General features: G+C 40.8%; 1 protein-coding gene across 1 annotated transcript in view; it reads left to right on the top strand.

Annotated features, from left to right (window-relative positions):
• The window catches only part of LRRC1 (leucine rich repeat containing 1), a 68,019-nt gene that overhangs the window by 4,138 nt on the left and 45,724 nt on the right, over positions 1-18,157 (top strand). The window contains exon 2 of the mRNA XM_027898320.1: positions 9,663-9,780. Coding sequence (XP_027754121.1) covers positions 9,663-9,780 — 118 coding nt within the window. The remainder of the gene's footprint in view (positions 1-9,662; positions 9,781-18,157) is intronic.

Here is an 18,157-nt window from a genome sequence, read left to right on the forward strand (position 1 = left end):
CAAGGTCTCTTTAACAGTGCTGCTGGATCCCTGGGTCCCTTATTCACTCCCTTTCCCACTTATGTGATGGAAAACTTGTGCTTATGACAGCACAAGTCTCTGACAGCGACCTTTTACTGTTGTTACCACTGGTGTCTCATACTCCTTGCCCTGCATGTTCATACTTTCCCATCCTCTCCTGTCCTTGGTGTTCCTGCATCTTCCTTACTTCCTCCAGCCTAAATAGCTCTGTCTGCCTTCTGTTTCTGATGTTTTGCTTCCTCTCCTGTCCCTTCTGTGCTGGGTTCTTGACTACCCTTGCAAACATTTCATTTTTTTGTACTCTGCTCTTTCCCTTTCCTTTCTGCTGCCTTCCAGGTTCCCTCCTCTGCTGTTGCCCTTCCTGCAGGATAAGCCAGCCTGGTGGGATGTGCTGGAGGAGCAGACTGTGTACTATTAAGCTGCTGGTGGTTTTCCACAATACTGAGGTCTCTCTCTAGCCTTTCTCAGCAGATGTGGCTGGTTTCCCACAGAACAGCAGTTTCTAGCTGTCAGCATGCTTCTCACCACTTCTGCTTTACAAGACAAATTAAAGAGCTTCACCCTTTGGTCTCAGAAGGATGGACTATGTACAGAGTTGGTGATAAAGTGTGGCTCTTAACTTGCTTAAATAATTCCTTTTCCTGTATTGGATCCTAAGTGCCTTCTGTTGAATATTTAGTGTATCTGATTTCACTGGAAAAAAACATAGCAAGTGATTGCCAGTGTGCATAGAGCGACTTAAAAATGTAATTTGTGGGTTTTTTTTTCAAAACCTGTAGCATTTTTATTTTCCTTAGGAATGAAAACTTGAAGGCTTTTTCAACTCGAGATCTAATGTATAGTATATCATTTGCTACACGTCAAAAACTATTCTTCACTGGAGAGTAGGCTTTCTGGTAAATTGCTTTGATAAAAGAAAATAACACATTCTGCATGATGCGTTTCAATAGCTTCTCCAATGAAAAGCATCAGATAAAAATAAAATGCTTTCAGTTCTATAGATCAGTCTGTAGTTGATGAAAGTCTCTAGTTGTTTTCTACTCACGTACTTTGGAATTTAAGGGCAAATACATCCTGTCAACTTAATTTCTCTGTGCGTGAAATTTGCAGTACAGTACTGAATCTCTGCATATTTTTTTTGCTGATAAAAAGATAAAAATATAAGAGGCTTTGGATGCAGTATTATGTTTTGGCCTTTGTATTAAATCACTAGTATTCTTTGCATTGGTGGGTGGTGGAAATAGCTTATAACTCTTGTTTTGCTGCTGTTATGTCTTGCTTCTGCTCAGTTATTTAACTGAAAGGATAATGACCACTTTCCCATGAGATTTTTTGCAGATGTTGTTTCTGGAAAACTCCAGTGGCCAAAAAAAAAAAAAATAAAAATTTTGTATGCACTTAGTTTAGCTTAAAAATCTGCTGAACTCTTTTTTTAATTTGGGAAATGATTTTTATGTAGCGTTTGTAAACCTAATCTAATGCAGCTCTGAATCTTACAAATTTCTCTGAGCTTACAAATTGTATCTTCCATCTGTAATTGTACTTCTTGGTGTTACATTCTAAAGCTTCTCTGTAGAGTTATTTGATGTGATTGATGCGAAACCCCTTCCCTGACAAACCTGGTCAAATCCTGGCCTCTTCCTGTGACGCACTTTCTTTCTGAGACATGCCGATGGTCTTCTGCTGCTTGGCCTTCAGCACTGTCTGTATCTGTTATGTGTGGTTTTGAAATCCAGAGTGCTGTTAACCTTACCAAAATAACGTGAAAGCTCCTTAAGAAGTCCCTCTCTTCTTCCCATACCACACCTCTTCCTCAGGAAAAAAACTCCATATTTTGGATTGAATTTCACTGTTCTACCATGGTTTGTCCCCTTATGCAACCATAAACCCGAAAGACACCTGTTTGGTCAACGGCCAGTAATCTGCTGTGGAAAGAGATGATGATGATGATGATATACTGTATCTCTCTGTAAAGTTGTGCTTATGGCTTCTTAAGTTGCAAACATCTTTTTTCAAGTGTATAGATCTCCTTGGATTCGGAGGGATGTGGTGAGATATCTCATGTGGCTGGAGTGCTGCAACAGATGAACACAGGCTCTTTGAGAAGGATGGGCAAGGATGGGGAGTTGCGCTTTGTATGAGAGAGCAGCAGGGATATGTGAAGTTTTGCTTTGGGATGGGCCAGTTGAGAGCAGGTTGGAATTAGTTGGTGACGTTGTTTTTGATGTCTGCTGTAAACTGCTTGATCAGGATGAAGCAGTAGATGATGCCTTCTGCAGATAACTGGAAGAAGCCTTATGTTTGCAGGCCCAAGTCATCATGTGTCTTGAACCACTGTAACAGCTGGAAGGTCAGCACAGCAGGACATAAGCAATCCAGGAGTTTTCTGGAGTGCATTGATGGCTTCCTAAACCAGGTGCATAAGGAGTCAATGGACAGAGATGCGTCTATTAGACATACAAACAAGAAAGGGCAGGTGAGATGTGAAGGTGAGGGTTGTAGTAGCTATGGTGACCTTGGTCACCTTGCCTGTAGTAACTGTGAGATGGTGGAGTTTATGGTCCTGAGAGGTGAGAACAGGGCAATAAGCAGCACCACAACACTGGACTTCAGAAAGCAAACTTTGTTATATTTAGGATTCTGGTTGGAAGAGATTGGTAAGAAAGATGGTTATGCTAAATCTCAGGGACATTTTTGTAAGGATGTACTGTTGTAGTAAACTGGTAGCATCCCCTTCTCTGTATGATGTACAGGGATGAGACAAGGTTTGTGGGCAGAGATTATACATCAGTAGCTCTAAAATAAATTTGATTTTCTAATTATATCAGTTGGTCTAAAAAAAGACATTACCTCTTGCCAACAGTGTTGTATACTGGAAAAACGCATCCTCAAAATTCATTAGTGAGATTAAATGTGGGCTTTAGTTGTGTTCTTTTCTTTTTTTTTTTTTTTCCCCTCCAAATGGCAAATGCATTTAACTGCAATGAATCCATATTTCATAGTAGCAGATGTATTCTGGCCTCTTAAAGGCAGAGGTAGTCCTTCTCACCACTGTACTGAAACAGCTATGGCACTGAGTGCTCTTTAACCTTTGTTGCTTCTGCTTAACTGGCATAAAAGAGAAAGTAAGTCCTTGTCTGCCAGGAAACATTATGAGGCAACCTGCTCGATGCATCACTCAGTAGCACAGCATTTTGACTCAGTGCTGCAGTGTATTGGTTTTTGATAGCTAGTGGATAGTCCCCCATTTGTTTTTTAAAATGGATGGTAACAACTGAGACTGGGACCTGCAATTGGCCCATCCTTGTCAGTAGTTCAGAAAAATGGCAGGTGCTTTGAAAATAGGGTGCCAGAAACATAGCAGGTAGGTGTAGAATGCCAGCTTCAGTGAGGCATTGGTTATACTTCTTTCTCAGTCTCCTCTAGATCTTTCTCCCACAGCCCTTCTTGCCTGGCTGATGCTTTTTTTTGGGCTTTAAAGCATCCATCGGTGGGGAAGACAGCAGTCACAGCATTTGGTTCTGTTTAGGATATGTGCCCATGATCTTTCATTAATACTTCCTCTTGTTGTGATTTCTAGTAATTTTATTCATGTGTTGTATGGACTCCTGCTGGAATGTCTGCCTACATTATGTCTTTCATTAATATTTGTAATGACAGAGTTGGTACTAGGATGCTGCAAGCCCAAAGTACAGCTTGAATATATTCTACAGACATGGTTGGGCAAATGAAACAAGATTTCACCATGCCATGTACCTGTAACAGTTCTGGGTTTGCCCATGTTGTATGTGAAGACAGAAATAGAGACCTCAGCTGCATGGAGCAGTTGTCTATTTGCCAGCTTCCCACCGAGCAGGCGGGCACAGAGGTCTGTGTGCTGTTGTCCATCAGCAGCTGCTGCTGTGTCTCCTCATGGCTGGAGAGGAAATCCATTAGCTGCTTCTTTGATGCAGAGTCATCAGTTGCAGGATGACTCTGCTGTGCTGCACTGTGAGTTGACCCCTGCCCTCAGAAATCGTTTCAGTATCTCATGTGGTACTTTATTTGAAAATTAAAGTACGTTTGGCCCAAAAGATCATATGGGATCTGTATTTGTGAAACCCTCTTGCCCTTGCCAGCTGTCCTTGCTCAGAGGTGAAAGCAGGTGGAGTGACTTGAGGGATCCTGGTGTTGCTAGCAGGCTTTGTGGGAGATGCCAAGCTGATAATGGCCATGCTAGGCTTCACTTGAGTCTGCTGAGAGTTCCTTTCACACTTCATGAATCCAAAGTAGGATTCAGATTCCTCAGCATTTCATTACGCAGCTGGTTTGAATGTGCTTCTAGGGGAAGGTGTCTGTTTTCTGTGCTCTTGCTGGGTTTCCTCAGTGCTCCCATCTGTGCTACTGGCAGGAATCTCAAGGATGGATTTTAAGACAATGTACAGAATTGCATCCTAGAAAGAGTTTTTTGCTTACAAGTTAGTTGTGGATTTTGGCTGGGGGTGCCCTGAGGCTTATGTGGAGTGCAGTGTGTATTGCAGCTCGCTGAGAGTATAAGCGTGGCTGTGGCTCTTTTTAGCTCCAGACTGTGTCCACTGGCTGACCAGAGTAGAAGTGATGTTTGAAATCCCACCAGTTGGTTAGTGTAGGGCATTGAGTGTCCTACCCTCTTGGAATCCTTAGCACTGAGTGACCCCAATTGATGGTCTTCTGAAGACCGTTCTGTCAGTGACTTCTGCAGAGATGGGGTGGGGAGGAATGAGGAAAAGCTCTCCCTTCCCTCTCTGCCTTTGCCCTTCAGACAGACAGGGGGAATGTGCATGTATGCTTGTGCCAGAGCCTGGTTATCAAACCTATCCCAAGGAAGCAGGATGCTTGAATTCAGTGCTGCTACTTCATTATGGGATTTAGTCCTCGTTCTCCTGATGGTGTCCTGACCACCAAGCAGCATGTTCACCTGAAGAGATGTTGGCCTCCCCCTGTTCTCATTGAAGCTGTGCAATGGTGCAGGCAAAACACTAACTTCTAGGGGCCCTCTGCAGAAGCAGCAATTTGATTATGGTAAGCAAAGCAGTGAACAAGAGATAAAACATCAAATCTGTGAAATAACCTTGCAACATGGCTGACAATGCTCTCCACCTCCCCAGCAAAGTCCCAAGTCCCTTGCAAGGTTATTTCACGGATTTGATGCTTTTCATGGATTTGATGCTTTATCTCTTGTTCACTGCTTTGCTTATCATAATCAAATTGCTGCTTTTGCTTGTGTTTGCCTAAAGAGGCAATATGAAAAGCTGGGGGAGGGGGAGGGGGGGATTGACTGTAATTTCCCTTATCTGATGACTGAAGGAGGACACCTGATGATTGGAAGTGAACAAATAAAGTGAAGGGTGTCCCCATTAATTTTTGTTTACAATGTAGGAGAACGAAACGGAGCCCGAAGCAAGAACTGAAACAAGAATGCAATTAGGAGTTAAACTATGTTTAAATTACTGGGTCACTTCTTAATTCTAAAGCACAGATAACCTTTAGTTGGTCAGTTGTAGATTTGCAAAATGGGTGAAATAAATATAAATATATTTAAGAAAGAGAACCTAGTAATATACTGTGTCTTAATAGCTTACTTAATTCCTTTTTGAATATAATACTGTAATTGCCTGAAGAAACCTTAAAAGCTGAGGCAGCATGCATATGTGGAAAATCCATATTGGTGTCTAAGGCAAACTTGACATAAGAGCAAGTGCTTACAGATTTTTAATCTAGTCAGCAACAGCTCAAGTGCCTGTAAAAAAACCCCTCATTCTGTCCTGTGGGAATGTAACCACGAAACAAGTTCATTTGCAGTTTTCTTCCTCCTTTCCATCTTGTTCTAATTTCTGCTCTCATGCTGGCCCATCATGGAAATTAGGCAGTGGATTTCATAAAGTTTCTAATTTTAATTCTCTTTGCTGCAAGTAGTAGCCTTTTTATGGAAATGTTTTGCTTAACACAGTAAACATTTAGTTATGCTACCTGTGCCAAATGGGCTTGGAGTGTGACGTCTGTAACACTGAAAGGGCTCTAGCAGGGAGATATTGCTCCTCCCCTTAAACAGTATTAGCTGCAAATAGGTCTTCGTGCCCTCCTGTGTGTTTTATTTCAACTGTCTTTTGTCATCAACTATTTCCATTTATCATTTCTTTTATTCCCATCTGGTAAGGTGCTGAAGCATTCAGGGAAGATTCTCAGGCATGAACGTTTTTTTTTTTTTGCAGGAGTGAACCATTGAAAGAAACACAGAGATACATTGTTTTGGCCCCTTTTACAGGAGAAAGTATTTATTAATCCTAGTTTGGTTTAATTTGCTTCACTTTTTTTTTTTTTTTCTAGAATTGAGTGTCAGTTGTAGTGGTATTCTTAAAAAAAAAGGTATAAAAAATGAGGATTGTGCGATCACACAGTCTGTTTATACTTTTCAATGAGTCATGCACTTATCTCTTACTTTTTTTAATTCCGTTGGCTGACATCAACCCAATTTTGTCAGAATGAAGTTTTTTTAAAAATATGCGTCTGGGTGAGAGAGACTTGGTTAATTTTCCAGGGAGAGAAGGGATCTGTTCAGGATGTTTGTTCTTAGAAAATCCATATAGTGGAAAGCTATTCTTTGATAGCAGGAAAAGCTTCAATTGAGGGTTGGGAATTGTTACTAAATAGCAAGTTGTAGGCTTCTTCAGTGCTTATGCTCATGGAATTACTTGTCTCATTGAAGCACTATTAATTAGGCTGGCTAAACTAAGCAGCATTAAAAGTGTTGCCAAGATACTTGTAGAGACGTTGGGTCTGCAGTCAAAACCTGCTATTAGAGCATGCTGGGTGGATGTGCTGCTCTGGCCAATAACCCCATTGGACCTTGGATTGTGTTAGAGCTTTTCAGATAGAGGCAGAACTGTGTCGGGTACGTTACATTAGGAACGTGTTTCTGAGTGGCATGTATTTAAGAAATTGAAGATATTTATGCGCACACACGTATCTGTGTTTACATTTGTTGAACTATTCAATAAGCTTTTAATTCTCTTTGTTCCCTGTGGTCTTTTTGAAAGGTAGAACATACATGGCTGAAAGGAGGTGCTTTCCTCACCAGCAGAGCTTCAGAGCACTAATCATGTGCTTTAGATAAAGGAAGAGTAGTAACTGAAATGCAGGTAGATGCACTAAACATGCAAGAGTAATTGAGTCCTGTAGTTTAAAGGAAAAAACAAATGAGGAATTAAAAGAAATTCCATTCATGTAACTGCAGTTTCTGATTTTATCTAGGAAATGGTGTAATTCATTAGAAATTGTTATGCAAACTGGGAATTAAATCCCAGTTAATTTTTCTTTTAAATAGTTAAACAGGAATGCCTTTTTAAATATTGTGTAATAGTTCTTCTTGCAAATATGCTCTGCACATTTAATGAATATATACAGCATTGACACATGGTGCTGTGAGGGCGCTCAAACCTTCCTGGGGATATCCAACTCTTAATAGGCTTTTGATGAGTGTTCTGTCTTTTAACCATGTTCCTTCTGTCTTTACTCACCTGCCATTGAATATCTCTGGCAGGGACAACTGTTGCTTAGGAGATTTGTAGTAGAACATCAATATTTATAACTGTCATATAGTTTAGGAGCTACACACTGAATTGAGGAACACGTTTTGGCAAGTATTTGTTTTGGAGTGCTGGAACAGATTTGGATCTCTTCTGCGGAGTGTACCCCTGCTATGTGTTTTCATAAAAGTGTCTTTAAGTGCTTTTTTAAGCTTCTGATGGCTTCTTGGTTTAGTCATATTAATAAATATTTATCAAAAGGGCTACATTTGTTTAAAGATAGGAATGGTAATGATATGAAAATGCAGCTAGGGATCTTTTGAGGACAATAAAGGATTAAAAAGCATTTGTGGCTATTTTAATGGGAATATATGTTGTTTTGGGATCTAAAAACATAGAGTTGTAAAGGTTTCTTATATCTTCCTCTTACAATTTCAACTGTGTTATCAAACACTTTTGGGGGGGGGGAGTGCCCTTCTGATTAAAAAATGCCTTTGAAGTTTCATATTCAGGTCTGGTGCATCTTTTACTGCTGAGTGTTTATAAACTTTCTAAAACTCTGTCCTTTTTATCCCCTAAAAGGAACCCATGTTTTTGAGGGAAAACACATTAGTTTCAGTTGTGTTTTATTTTTCTGTGACAGGGAACCACAGTGTATATTGAAAGATTGGTGCTGAAGTGCAAAATGCACTTAAAGCCTGATTTATGATCTTGACCACAAGACACTCAAACTAAGATTGAAAACCTGCTTTATAATAGATTCATGACACTCTGCTTCTACCTTGTGTCCTAGTAAGGTGCCTGTCTTACTGCCCCTTTTTCTGTCAGTCTGAGTTACAACTGAGTGACATTTAGATCACACACTCCAGCACCTATATAAAATAAAAGCTAAAAAAAGGTGCTGATTTCCAAGAAGGGATTGCAGGGGATTAAATGCGAGCAGATAGCCCAAACTTACTAGTATCTTCCAGTTACCCTGTGTGGCAAAACCGTGGGGACACAGGAATGCACACATGCCACGAGTGGGTGAGATGCATGGGTTCTGACTGCTGGGTGGAAATCCCTGTGCACTCCAAGAGGCACAAAACTCACTCAAAATTTGAGGAGTCTGTTCAGTTTTGTTCAAGACAACTTGCATGTAAAGCCATTTAATTCTGCACAAATCCTCACCCCTTGCAGTCACTCTCCTTCAAAGACCTGCCTGGAAGAGAGGAAACCTTTAATAAGAGCTCCGCAACTTCCCTAGGGATGCCTCCATCTCAATAGGTTTTAATGACCATTTTTGTCTTTTCAATCACCAGCTGCTCCCAGTGCCTGGGGTTGACCTTACTTTCAGCTTGGCCAGCTTTCTTAGGTTGTTGTTTAGTCTTGGAGGCTTCCAGACCCTCTGACCCCATAGCTGGGGCTCTGGGAAAATTGTCATCCTGTCTGCATTTTGTCCCTGTGTCCTCGCTGTAGAGACAGAGCTGAGCTGGGTTTTTCCTCAAGCGAGGAAGACCTGAAATTGTGTGTATCCTGCCCAACTTTCATTAGTCCTTCTGAAACTGGGCCATGGAGCAGGTGGTGTATATGAGGCTGGAAAGGAAGTCTTCCTGAGGGAGGCTGGCTCTGTAACCTAGTTGGTTTTGGCGCTCACCGGTGAAGAAGACCTTGTCAGCCTCTCTTTGTCAGTTTTCTGGATCGTTCTTTAGAAGTGTCCCTCTGCATTAACTTCCTAATGAGCCCCGGTGTATAATTAGGATGCTTTTAATTAAGCTACTGGGTAACCTCACCCCATTAATGATTTTGAAGCAGGCACTCTGGATTTTGCTAGTGTCTGTCTGCAATGATCTTTAATGGCAAACTTTATAGATTTTTTTTTTTTTTTAACATAGATTTTCGTTTTAGGTAAAACACAGGTTACAGTCTGTTTGCATGCAAAAGTTAAAACAAAATATTTATTCTGATACAAGTCTGAAAGGGATCTGCATAACTAATGTCAAGCACTAACTTTAATTAGCTCACATTTCAAAAATGGCTTCCAGTTATTCCTCATCATATATGATGCTTATATGTGAGTTATGTGAATATTTTCTGATGTGTAATTTTTTCTTTCAGCCTTTCTTCCAGCTTGTGAAGTTACGGAAACTGGGACTTAGTGATAATGAAATCCAGCGGCTCCCTCCTGAAATAGCAAATTTCATGCAGCTGGTGGAACTTGATTTGTCTCGAAATGGTAAGCTCCAGTGTTAATTTGTTTGATTCTATACTATCCTATGACATAGTCTAGGAAACTGGGTTTCTAGGGTTTTTCTGACTCAGAAGTTACGATCTGTGTCCTGTAGAACACTTTTTCCTGTATTTCATGGATTTGCCCCTGGTTCTAGATGGGGAGGAACACAAGAGCAAAGGAGAGCTGGTGGTGGAAATACAGTAATAAAATAACACTTGACTGTAGTTCTGCCTTTCTGAGAACCTGCTTGATTCCTCAATTTAAAAAGTGCTTTACATCCTAGTTTTAAATGTGTATCTGTCATAATGTTGATTTCTTTTCCGAAGCTCTCTGAAATGCCTAGGGAAAAAAAAAGAAGTTGAAAAATATGTAGCTCCTTTCTGTCCTAAGAAAAGACTGCATATAGGTTAGAAGTCCACTTCCTTATTCTTATCTCCTTTTCACCTGGGATTAGCAAGAGGCAGAGTGCTAGTATTTCTAGTTTTACTTCTGGAAGAAGAATCAGTCCATTTGTCATCTGCACAGATAAATTCAGAAAACAATACTGGGAGAAACTGTCATGTTGTGGAAACTAAATGGGTTTATCATTTGCTTGTAATGTTTGCTGCTTATGTTGTCCTGTATTGTGATAGAGCGAAAACATATTTTTTTTCCTGTGACCTGGTGAACTTTCCAGTTCTACAAGAAGTTCAGGGGCTGGTGGGTCACCTTTAAGCAGCCTTTTGACCCACTGATCCAGAAACAGTGAATCTGTGTTACCAAATTAGAGCAACTGTCAGCTATTTTTGCCTCCTTACATGCAGTGGATATGCACAAAATGCTCTCTGAGCTGTGATGGAAGGGGTGGGAGCAATCATGGTTGCATAACCTTGTAAATAAATGAGGGATGTAATTGAATATTCAAGAAAATAAATAGCGTAACGGGGAACCTTTTTTCCTTTACAGTTTAACTTCACATTGACCCTTTGTGACTGAAGAATAGTTAGTGGCCTATAGCATATTTCCTTTATTTGTTTGGTGCTTTTAATTCCATCTTTATCTGATAATATAATTGATGAAGCGTAATGAGTCTCCAGGCAATTGTTGAAAAATTTCTGTGAACCATATAATTTTATGCACATTTGCAAAACCTTTTAAGAGAAGAAAACTGGGGAAAAAACCCACATCTGAGAGACAGAAGAAACAGATTAGTTATAAGATTTTAGAAATACGTGAGCATTAATTGATGCAGTATTTTGGCTACTGAGTTTGGCTGAGTTGGGTGCTGTCTGTGACAGACCTCATACAAAAAGAAACCCTCTGTTGGTTTAGTAATTCTCATTGCAAATGAATAACTAGCTGCAAAAGAGCTGGTGGATCAGAGCCATGTGAACTCTTGTCAGCCTGACTTGGAAGTTGGCTTGAGAACTCAACTGTAACGAGAACAGATGGTGTGAACATTTATGGTTGGGTAGATGTGTGTGTGTCATTAGAAGTTACTGCACAGGGAAGTATTTTCTCCAGTGATGAGTTGGACTAATGCAGGTGGCAGAGAGCAATTGCTTTCCTATATCCAAGGTTCAGTGTGATTTGCCCATTTTATTGCATCATTTTGTCTTCTCTGTCCTTCATTGCAGAAGGTGACTGATACTGCTTCCCTCTGCTTAATCATATCACAGTTATTGTGATTATTATTATGACTTGACTCTTCAAATGGAAAATGCACCGTGCAGTGTGGTGCTGGGGGGCTGTGACAGAGATAACTAATGCTGCTTTTTGCTGTTTGGTCATTTCATGGTTGTCTCACAGTTCTCCAAATAAAAAGGGAGAACATACACCATTTGGGATGCTGTAAGGAAAATGTCACATAAGGTTTTTGGGATTTACAGTATTTTAACTTCTTAGCTTTTGTATTTTGAACCTACATTTCAGTATGTCAGATTCTTAGCCTGCCACAGGTTTGTCCTGTTTTCTCACTACCCAAGAGAACGTAGGAAAAAAAAAATAGGAACTCTTTGTATTCCTTTCAGGCAGAGAAAAACAGCCCTACTTTTCAAAATGCAGTATGCTGCATGAATAGGAAAGTGTGATGGTGACATCTGAACTTGGGAAATAAGAGATCATTGTTCTGTGTTTTTTGTTGTTCTAGCTGTCTGGTTCAGTGCACTAATTGCTTTCAGTTCTGGCCATTCTGTTTCCTTAAGAGCTTAAAAGCACAAATATAAATTCATTTGATGTTCTGTGTACAGGAATAGCTTTTTCTATTTTAACCTCTCATCACAGGAGGAAGAAAAGGTTTTGAATAAAGAGAGTACTTCCATTTTCCTTGTAATAAAATGATAATATTTCCCTTTCTCCTACTTGCTAACCATTTGGCCAGTGTATGATATTTGAAGCCTCATGACATGGTGGGTGTATCTCATGGCTGGACTTGGATGTGCTTCCAGACTGCAGTGGCCAGCTGTGTTTTGTGAGTGGTGAGGTGTTGCACCCAGAGGTGGGATCAATCCCTCCAGGCAGGATCCTTCTGACTCTTTGTAGGTAACTGTGGGTGCCTGTACCAAGCAGTGTCATTCGCCACTTAGGTAGTCCTAGTTCATAGGCACTCAGGAAAGGTCAACAGGGAAACTCTTAAATGTGTCTTCCTAAATTTTCAGCTGTTTTAAAATGCCCAAGATATATGTATATGTTAAAATGTGCTATATAATTAATTCCTTTAGCAGTTTTTTGGTTAATAAGTGAATCTAAAATGACAAAAATCCTTCTAAGAAATAAAACTAAAAAATCTTCAACTGATGTAAGCTTCATGTTCCCTGTGATCTTGGGTGAACATGAGAGTACTCTGGGGGGAGGGTAAGGATAGCCTCAGTGGAACAGAAGGAAAAGGATTTGGGAAGTCTAGGAGCTGTATAGTCTTGAACTTTTCCTGGATTATTTGTATGTTAGAACTATTTTTTATTCTTCTGCAAGGCCACGTGTTCATACAGATTTTCCTAGGAAGCATTCCCACCGTGCTTTTCTAGTCTGACTGAGACTGTTATTTGAGCAAAGATTGAATGGATGAATCAGTGATTGGAATATGAGGACAGGGAAGCTGTGCTAAGGAAACAGCATAGTGATAGTGAACACTCTCTGAAGGTTATTTGACAATCCAGTTTATCTCTGCCTCTTGGTATGAAGTTCTTAAAAAAGCTGATGTACTAGTTCTAAGGCTAAAGCAAACAGACTTGTAGGATTTCAACAGCAGATGCCTGAGATTCTGAGGTGCTGGCAAAACATGTCTTAGAGTATTCCCTGAGAAATCTTCTGAGATAGATGCTTTACTGCTGCATGTCTGAAACTACTGTTGGTTCCCTCAGACTCCCTGAGGTTAGTAAAACTTTTCTTGGATTCTCACATCACAGTGGAATTTTGTGAAGACACTGGGTCAATGAAGCATCCTTGCTTGATGTCCTTGCAAAGCATTTGTCCTGCTGATCGGCACCAGTGCTTTGCATTGAGCTTCAGTGCAAGCCTTTGCTCTCCATGATAGGGGGAAAGATTCTGCTTTAAGCAGAGTCAGAAGAGCCTGTGTGCTATTTGTTTCCCCACAGCACTTGCACACTCTCTTGGTCAAGTCCTGAAAGACTCTGGGATTCAGAAGGTTGCAATCTCCAAAGGTAGAAAGATGTGCTCGAATTTCTGCAGTTTTACCCTTTTGCCTGAGCTGGCACTTCATTAAGCTCCCCTCTCTCCCAGAGTGCATGCAGTGTGTTTCAGATCGCTGTGAGTTGTAGCAGGCTGCTCCCCATGCTGCTCATCCCCCAGAAGTTTCTTTCAGTGACTCCATCCTCCCTTTGCATCTTGCACAACCCCTGGAGGCCAAATTCTTAAAGCTTAGGGCCCTGCCATCTGATACTCATTAAAATGTTAATGGCTTTTCTTGTTCTGTAGCTTCTTCTAGACGGGAGGGGTGATGCATAAAGCTTCTACAGTTAACTTAATGCATGCTGATATTTAGGATTATGTATATGATATATATATGCTATGTTCTTGCAGAGGTGGTGCATTCCTTATTAGTATCCCTCTTCTCCAAGAAGAGGGTTTTTGTTTGCCTTTGACAAATATTAAATCCTCCAGATTTCAATGGTGTGGTTTTGTCACAGTATTGTATACTCCTTAAAATGCCCTGAAGGTGTTAATTTAACTGTAATGTTCTTATATGAAAGAAATTTCTCTCTCATGTTTTCTCTTAAGAGGTGAGCTGTGGAAGCCTGGATTTTTGTTTTTAATATGTCATATACCTTTCACAGGCATCGACAAGTAGTCTGCAGCTTGTTTCATTCAGCTCTTTTAGCATAAGAGGAAATCAATGGGAGCTTTTACACTGGGCAGTGGATGCTGGGTATTAGGCACTGTGGTGGTTTTCCTACCCTTCCCAGCTGCAGGAGTACCATTTGAACTGTCCCTCTGTCCAACCCTTTCTTGGATGCAGGCTAAGCCCCTTGCTTATGTAGTAGATTGGCCTCTTGCGCTTCTGTGTCTGCCTGTGAGTTGCTGTTTCTGTGATCAAAGAAAACCTGGTAGGCTTTTCTGCTGCTTCTCTTGCTTCCATTGAATGTGCCTACCAAGGGCGTGGTCATGCAAGCCCATAGCATCACTGTAGTTGCTCTGTGCTGGCAGATTGGCATTACCTGGCTGTGGTGACTATCCAGCTGGCAGCAGGGGAGTCAAGGTGTCTGTTTTTCTGTGGAAGTGCTCTGTAACCTCGCAGTTTGGTGTTGTGTCCAGGCCTTGAGTTTCAAAACTCTGAAAAAGGTGCAAGTGTGTGTGCAGTGGGAGAATGAAATGGATTTTTATAATCTTGGTAGATGGGTTATGCTGGTTCTTTTTGCTGACTCAGCTCTCAGCTTTACTTTGTGAACTGAGGAGTGAGTGATGGCTTTGCTATGGCATCTACTGAGGAAATCTGTGTGTGGGCAGATCTTGTTAAGCCATATTTGGCTCTGCATGATGCTTGATAACAAAATCTCAACATGGTTCTTTACTGTGGTACCTGACAAGACTAATATTCTTCGTTTAATGTGTATGGTTTATATTTCATACCTACTGTAGAGGTGGATTTTGCTACATGATATGCTAGTTGCTACTCGTTTCTGTAGCTTATGGTTAAATTGAGCTTATGATTGTATTGAAAGTGTGGTTGTTCTGGACACAAGTATTGTGACATCAGGATATCCTCATTCCAAAATCATCTCTCCACACAGTTGCCATATTATGGCATATGTGCTGTCATTTATATGAAAATAATTACAGATTAAAAAAAAGTAAAAATGCTACTTTAGGATTATCCTAACAGTAAAGATCATTCCTCAGAAGCATGTCAGTAGTCACAACCCTGTGTAAGGAGAGAGCTGCTGCTGCGCAAGGTCCGAGCAGGCTCCAAGATTTTGAAAGTCAGTCTTTAGAAGACCAGTGTCCCATGTACTCCATGAGCCTTATTTTTATGTTTTCCTTGCTTCCAAAATGGATCACAGTTGCAAATTTAGAAACTTATATTTTCTTTTGTCTTCAGCTATCAGGGTACTTTGAGAACTCCACAGCAAGGGTATTTAACTGTTCTACTTTCAGTGGCAGGCAGTTTGATATTACTGCTTTTTTTTTGGAAGTGTTTATTCTTTTTAGCTGCTTTACAACCTAATTAAAAGTCTCTTTGAAGATGTTGGTCATCCTCAGCACACCACATTAATTGTGTATTGTGTGATAGGTACATTTTATTCAAAAAGCCATTTGGAGCTTCCTTGGAGGGCTGGTTGAGCAGGCAGCAGTTTTCTTGCAGAGCATCCATCCTGCTGAAGAGCAGCGTGCAATCTTTGCTTTGTCCTCTAAGACTTCAGCTCACTTGTTTGTATCAGTGCATGCACACATATGCTTACCCTTTTTAATTCAGCTGTCTGCTCTCAAAGACATACCTGTCATCTGTACTGTAGGGCTATCTCCCTTCTGCCATCGAAGTGTTCCCCTCTTCCCCTCCTGCACTGAAAGCAGGATAACCAATGTTTTTTTCAAACTGGAAATTCTAACAGAGAAAAGTCTTGAACATTTGTTTCAGTTCAGCCTGGTCTGGTGACCCATCTATTTTACAGTGAGGATATGAGCTAATTAGGGAGAAGCACCCTTAGGTCTTCTGATCTTGTGCTGCAGCCTCATATGGGATCTGCTCTCTCACCTGGCAGCTGCTGCTGTTGCTCTGTGCTCTTGCCTGGAATCTGGCTGTCCACCTCTGCTTGCACTTCCACAGCATCTGAGCAGAGACCTCCTCCATGAAATCCTCTTCTTCTCTGCCTGCCACCAGCTGCCCTGGCATAAATGTGCTGATACATGTCTGGTGGCAAATGGCAAAACCCAGAGTGCTGAGAAATAAGTTGGAATTGATGCTTTCTTGCTCAGTGGACAAGAAAAAAACCCCAAGCCAGCAGGCTGTGCTGGGAGGCGGTATAGTTGACAAATGCATCTATTTAGTTAACATATGCAACTGCTGGATGTTGCTCATTTGCCTTCTGGACTGATTTGTGTGCTGTGAGCACTTATCAACAAACAAGAATTGCTCTCCTACTTCTGCATGGACATGTCTTATCTGGTACATGAAAGCATCCTGTGAATGCACTCACTGCAACCTTCAGTGTGTACATCTGAAAGTCATGGCTTATCCCACCAGAGACTATTGTGTTCTGTATGGTGGTAGAGTATCTTAAGCTTCAGTGTGAATCTGGCCAGTGATTGGTTTTTGGTTTTCTGGGGTTTTGGGGAGTTTTTTTTTTTGTGCTAATGAAAGCAAATCAGACTTGGAGATAACTGAGTTTTTCACCCTGTTTATGGTTGCTTGCTAATAGTTGTTTTGCATGTTTGGGTTTTTATGCCTTTTTTTTTTTTTTTTACAAATCTAATGTCTTGTGATGTACATTTCCTTTGTATTATTTCCCCTTCCTCCCTTGAAGTTATTTTAAAAGTTGTACTTAAAAACATTATTGTTTTAGCCTCTTATACATGAAGTTTAGGGATCAATGTGCAAAGCAGCATTCTGGGGAAGAATACTACTGCGAATTGCTTTTGGATTCTGGGCCTCTTCAGAGTATCACAGATGTGTAGAAAGTCTTGCTCGCTTTGAAAAAGTGAGTAAAGGTTGGGATTTGTGTATTTATGTCTCTCAAACGAATTTGATGTTGGTAGGTTGGAGAGCTTTATATGCAGCAAGAGAAGTAAGGTGAGAGAGAAATTACTGGACCTCATCCCTGAGCAGGGCTTCTCATCAAGGAGAGGAAGGAAGAAGCAGCAAGTGCTGACTATGATTGGGAAAGAGAAGATAAGTGAAATCTCATGATGGAATAATCTAGTCCGGAGAAGAGAAGGCTTAGAGGTGACCTCATCACTCTCTTCAACTACCTGAAGGGAGGTTATAGCCAGGTGGGGGTTGGTCTCTTCTCCCGGGCAACCAACAATAGGACAAGGGGACATGGGCTCAAGCTCTGCCAGGGGAGGTTTAGGTTAGATGTTAGGAAGAAATTCTTTACAGAGAGAGTGATCAGGCATTGGAACGGCCTACCCAGAGAGGTGGTGGATTCACCATCCCTGGAGGTTTTTAAGCAGAGATTGGATGTGGCCCTTAGTGCCATGATATAGTATTGGAGTTGGATCAGGGGTTGGACTTGATGATCTTGGAGGTCTTTTCCAAACCAATCTATTCTATGATTCTATGGTAATTAGAGAAGTTTAGAAGGTGTTATTTTTAAATGGATCACAGAAAAATGGATTTTTCCATCGTGGTATATTCTGCCATATTTAACTTACTTTCTAAGGAGACTTTGCTAATGTACTTCCGTGCACAGCAGTTGTCTTCATCCAAATTCAAGGGAAGGCTGTGGAAGGGAGCAAGACAAGTTGGAGACGGAAATCTTGGGGCTACCTGAAGTATCAGTTGGAGTGTTAAATGTCAGACGATATGTATAGGAGTTACTTAAAATAAAGCATTAATTTTCTGGATAATCTAGACTAGATATCATAAAATGGCAACCTGCAAACAGGTGTTGTTAGTTCTTGTATTCGCAGAGTTTTTAGTTTTTATGGTTTTTTTCCCACCTTGCTTCTTAGACTAAAATTATTTAATTCCTCTTATCTTCACGGTCTAAGATGGAAATCCTTATAAAATTGTCTCCAAGCCTTGTTTAACTCTACATTGACATGTATAAATAAAAAGGTAGAAGACCTAAATTTGTTGTCAAAGATGGACTCTTTCACTTAGTTCATCTGGAACGATTGTTTCCTTGTGGTCTGATCTTTGAGCTCTCCCTCTCCCCCCTCTTTTTCCTCCTGTTTCCAGTTTTACAGCTCCTTATCCTCTGTTACTGCTGCTTCCTGCAGCTGA

This window comes from Empidonax traillii, unplaced genomic scaffold (genome assembly GCF_003031625.1).
Source record: "Empidonax traillii isolate 1590-97213 ecotype Southwest subspecies unplaced genomic scaffold, ASM303162v1 scaffold591:size1139884, whole genome shotgun sequence".
NCBI lineage: Eukaryota > Metazoa > Chordata > Aves > Passeriformes > Tyrannidae > Empidonax > Empidonax traillii.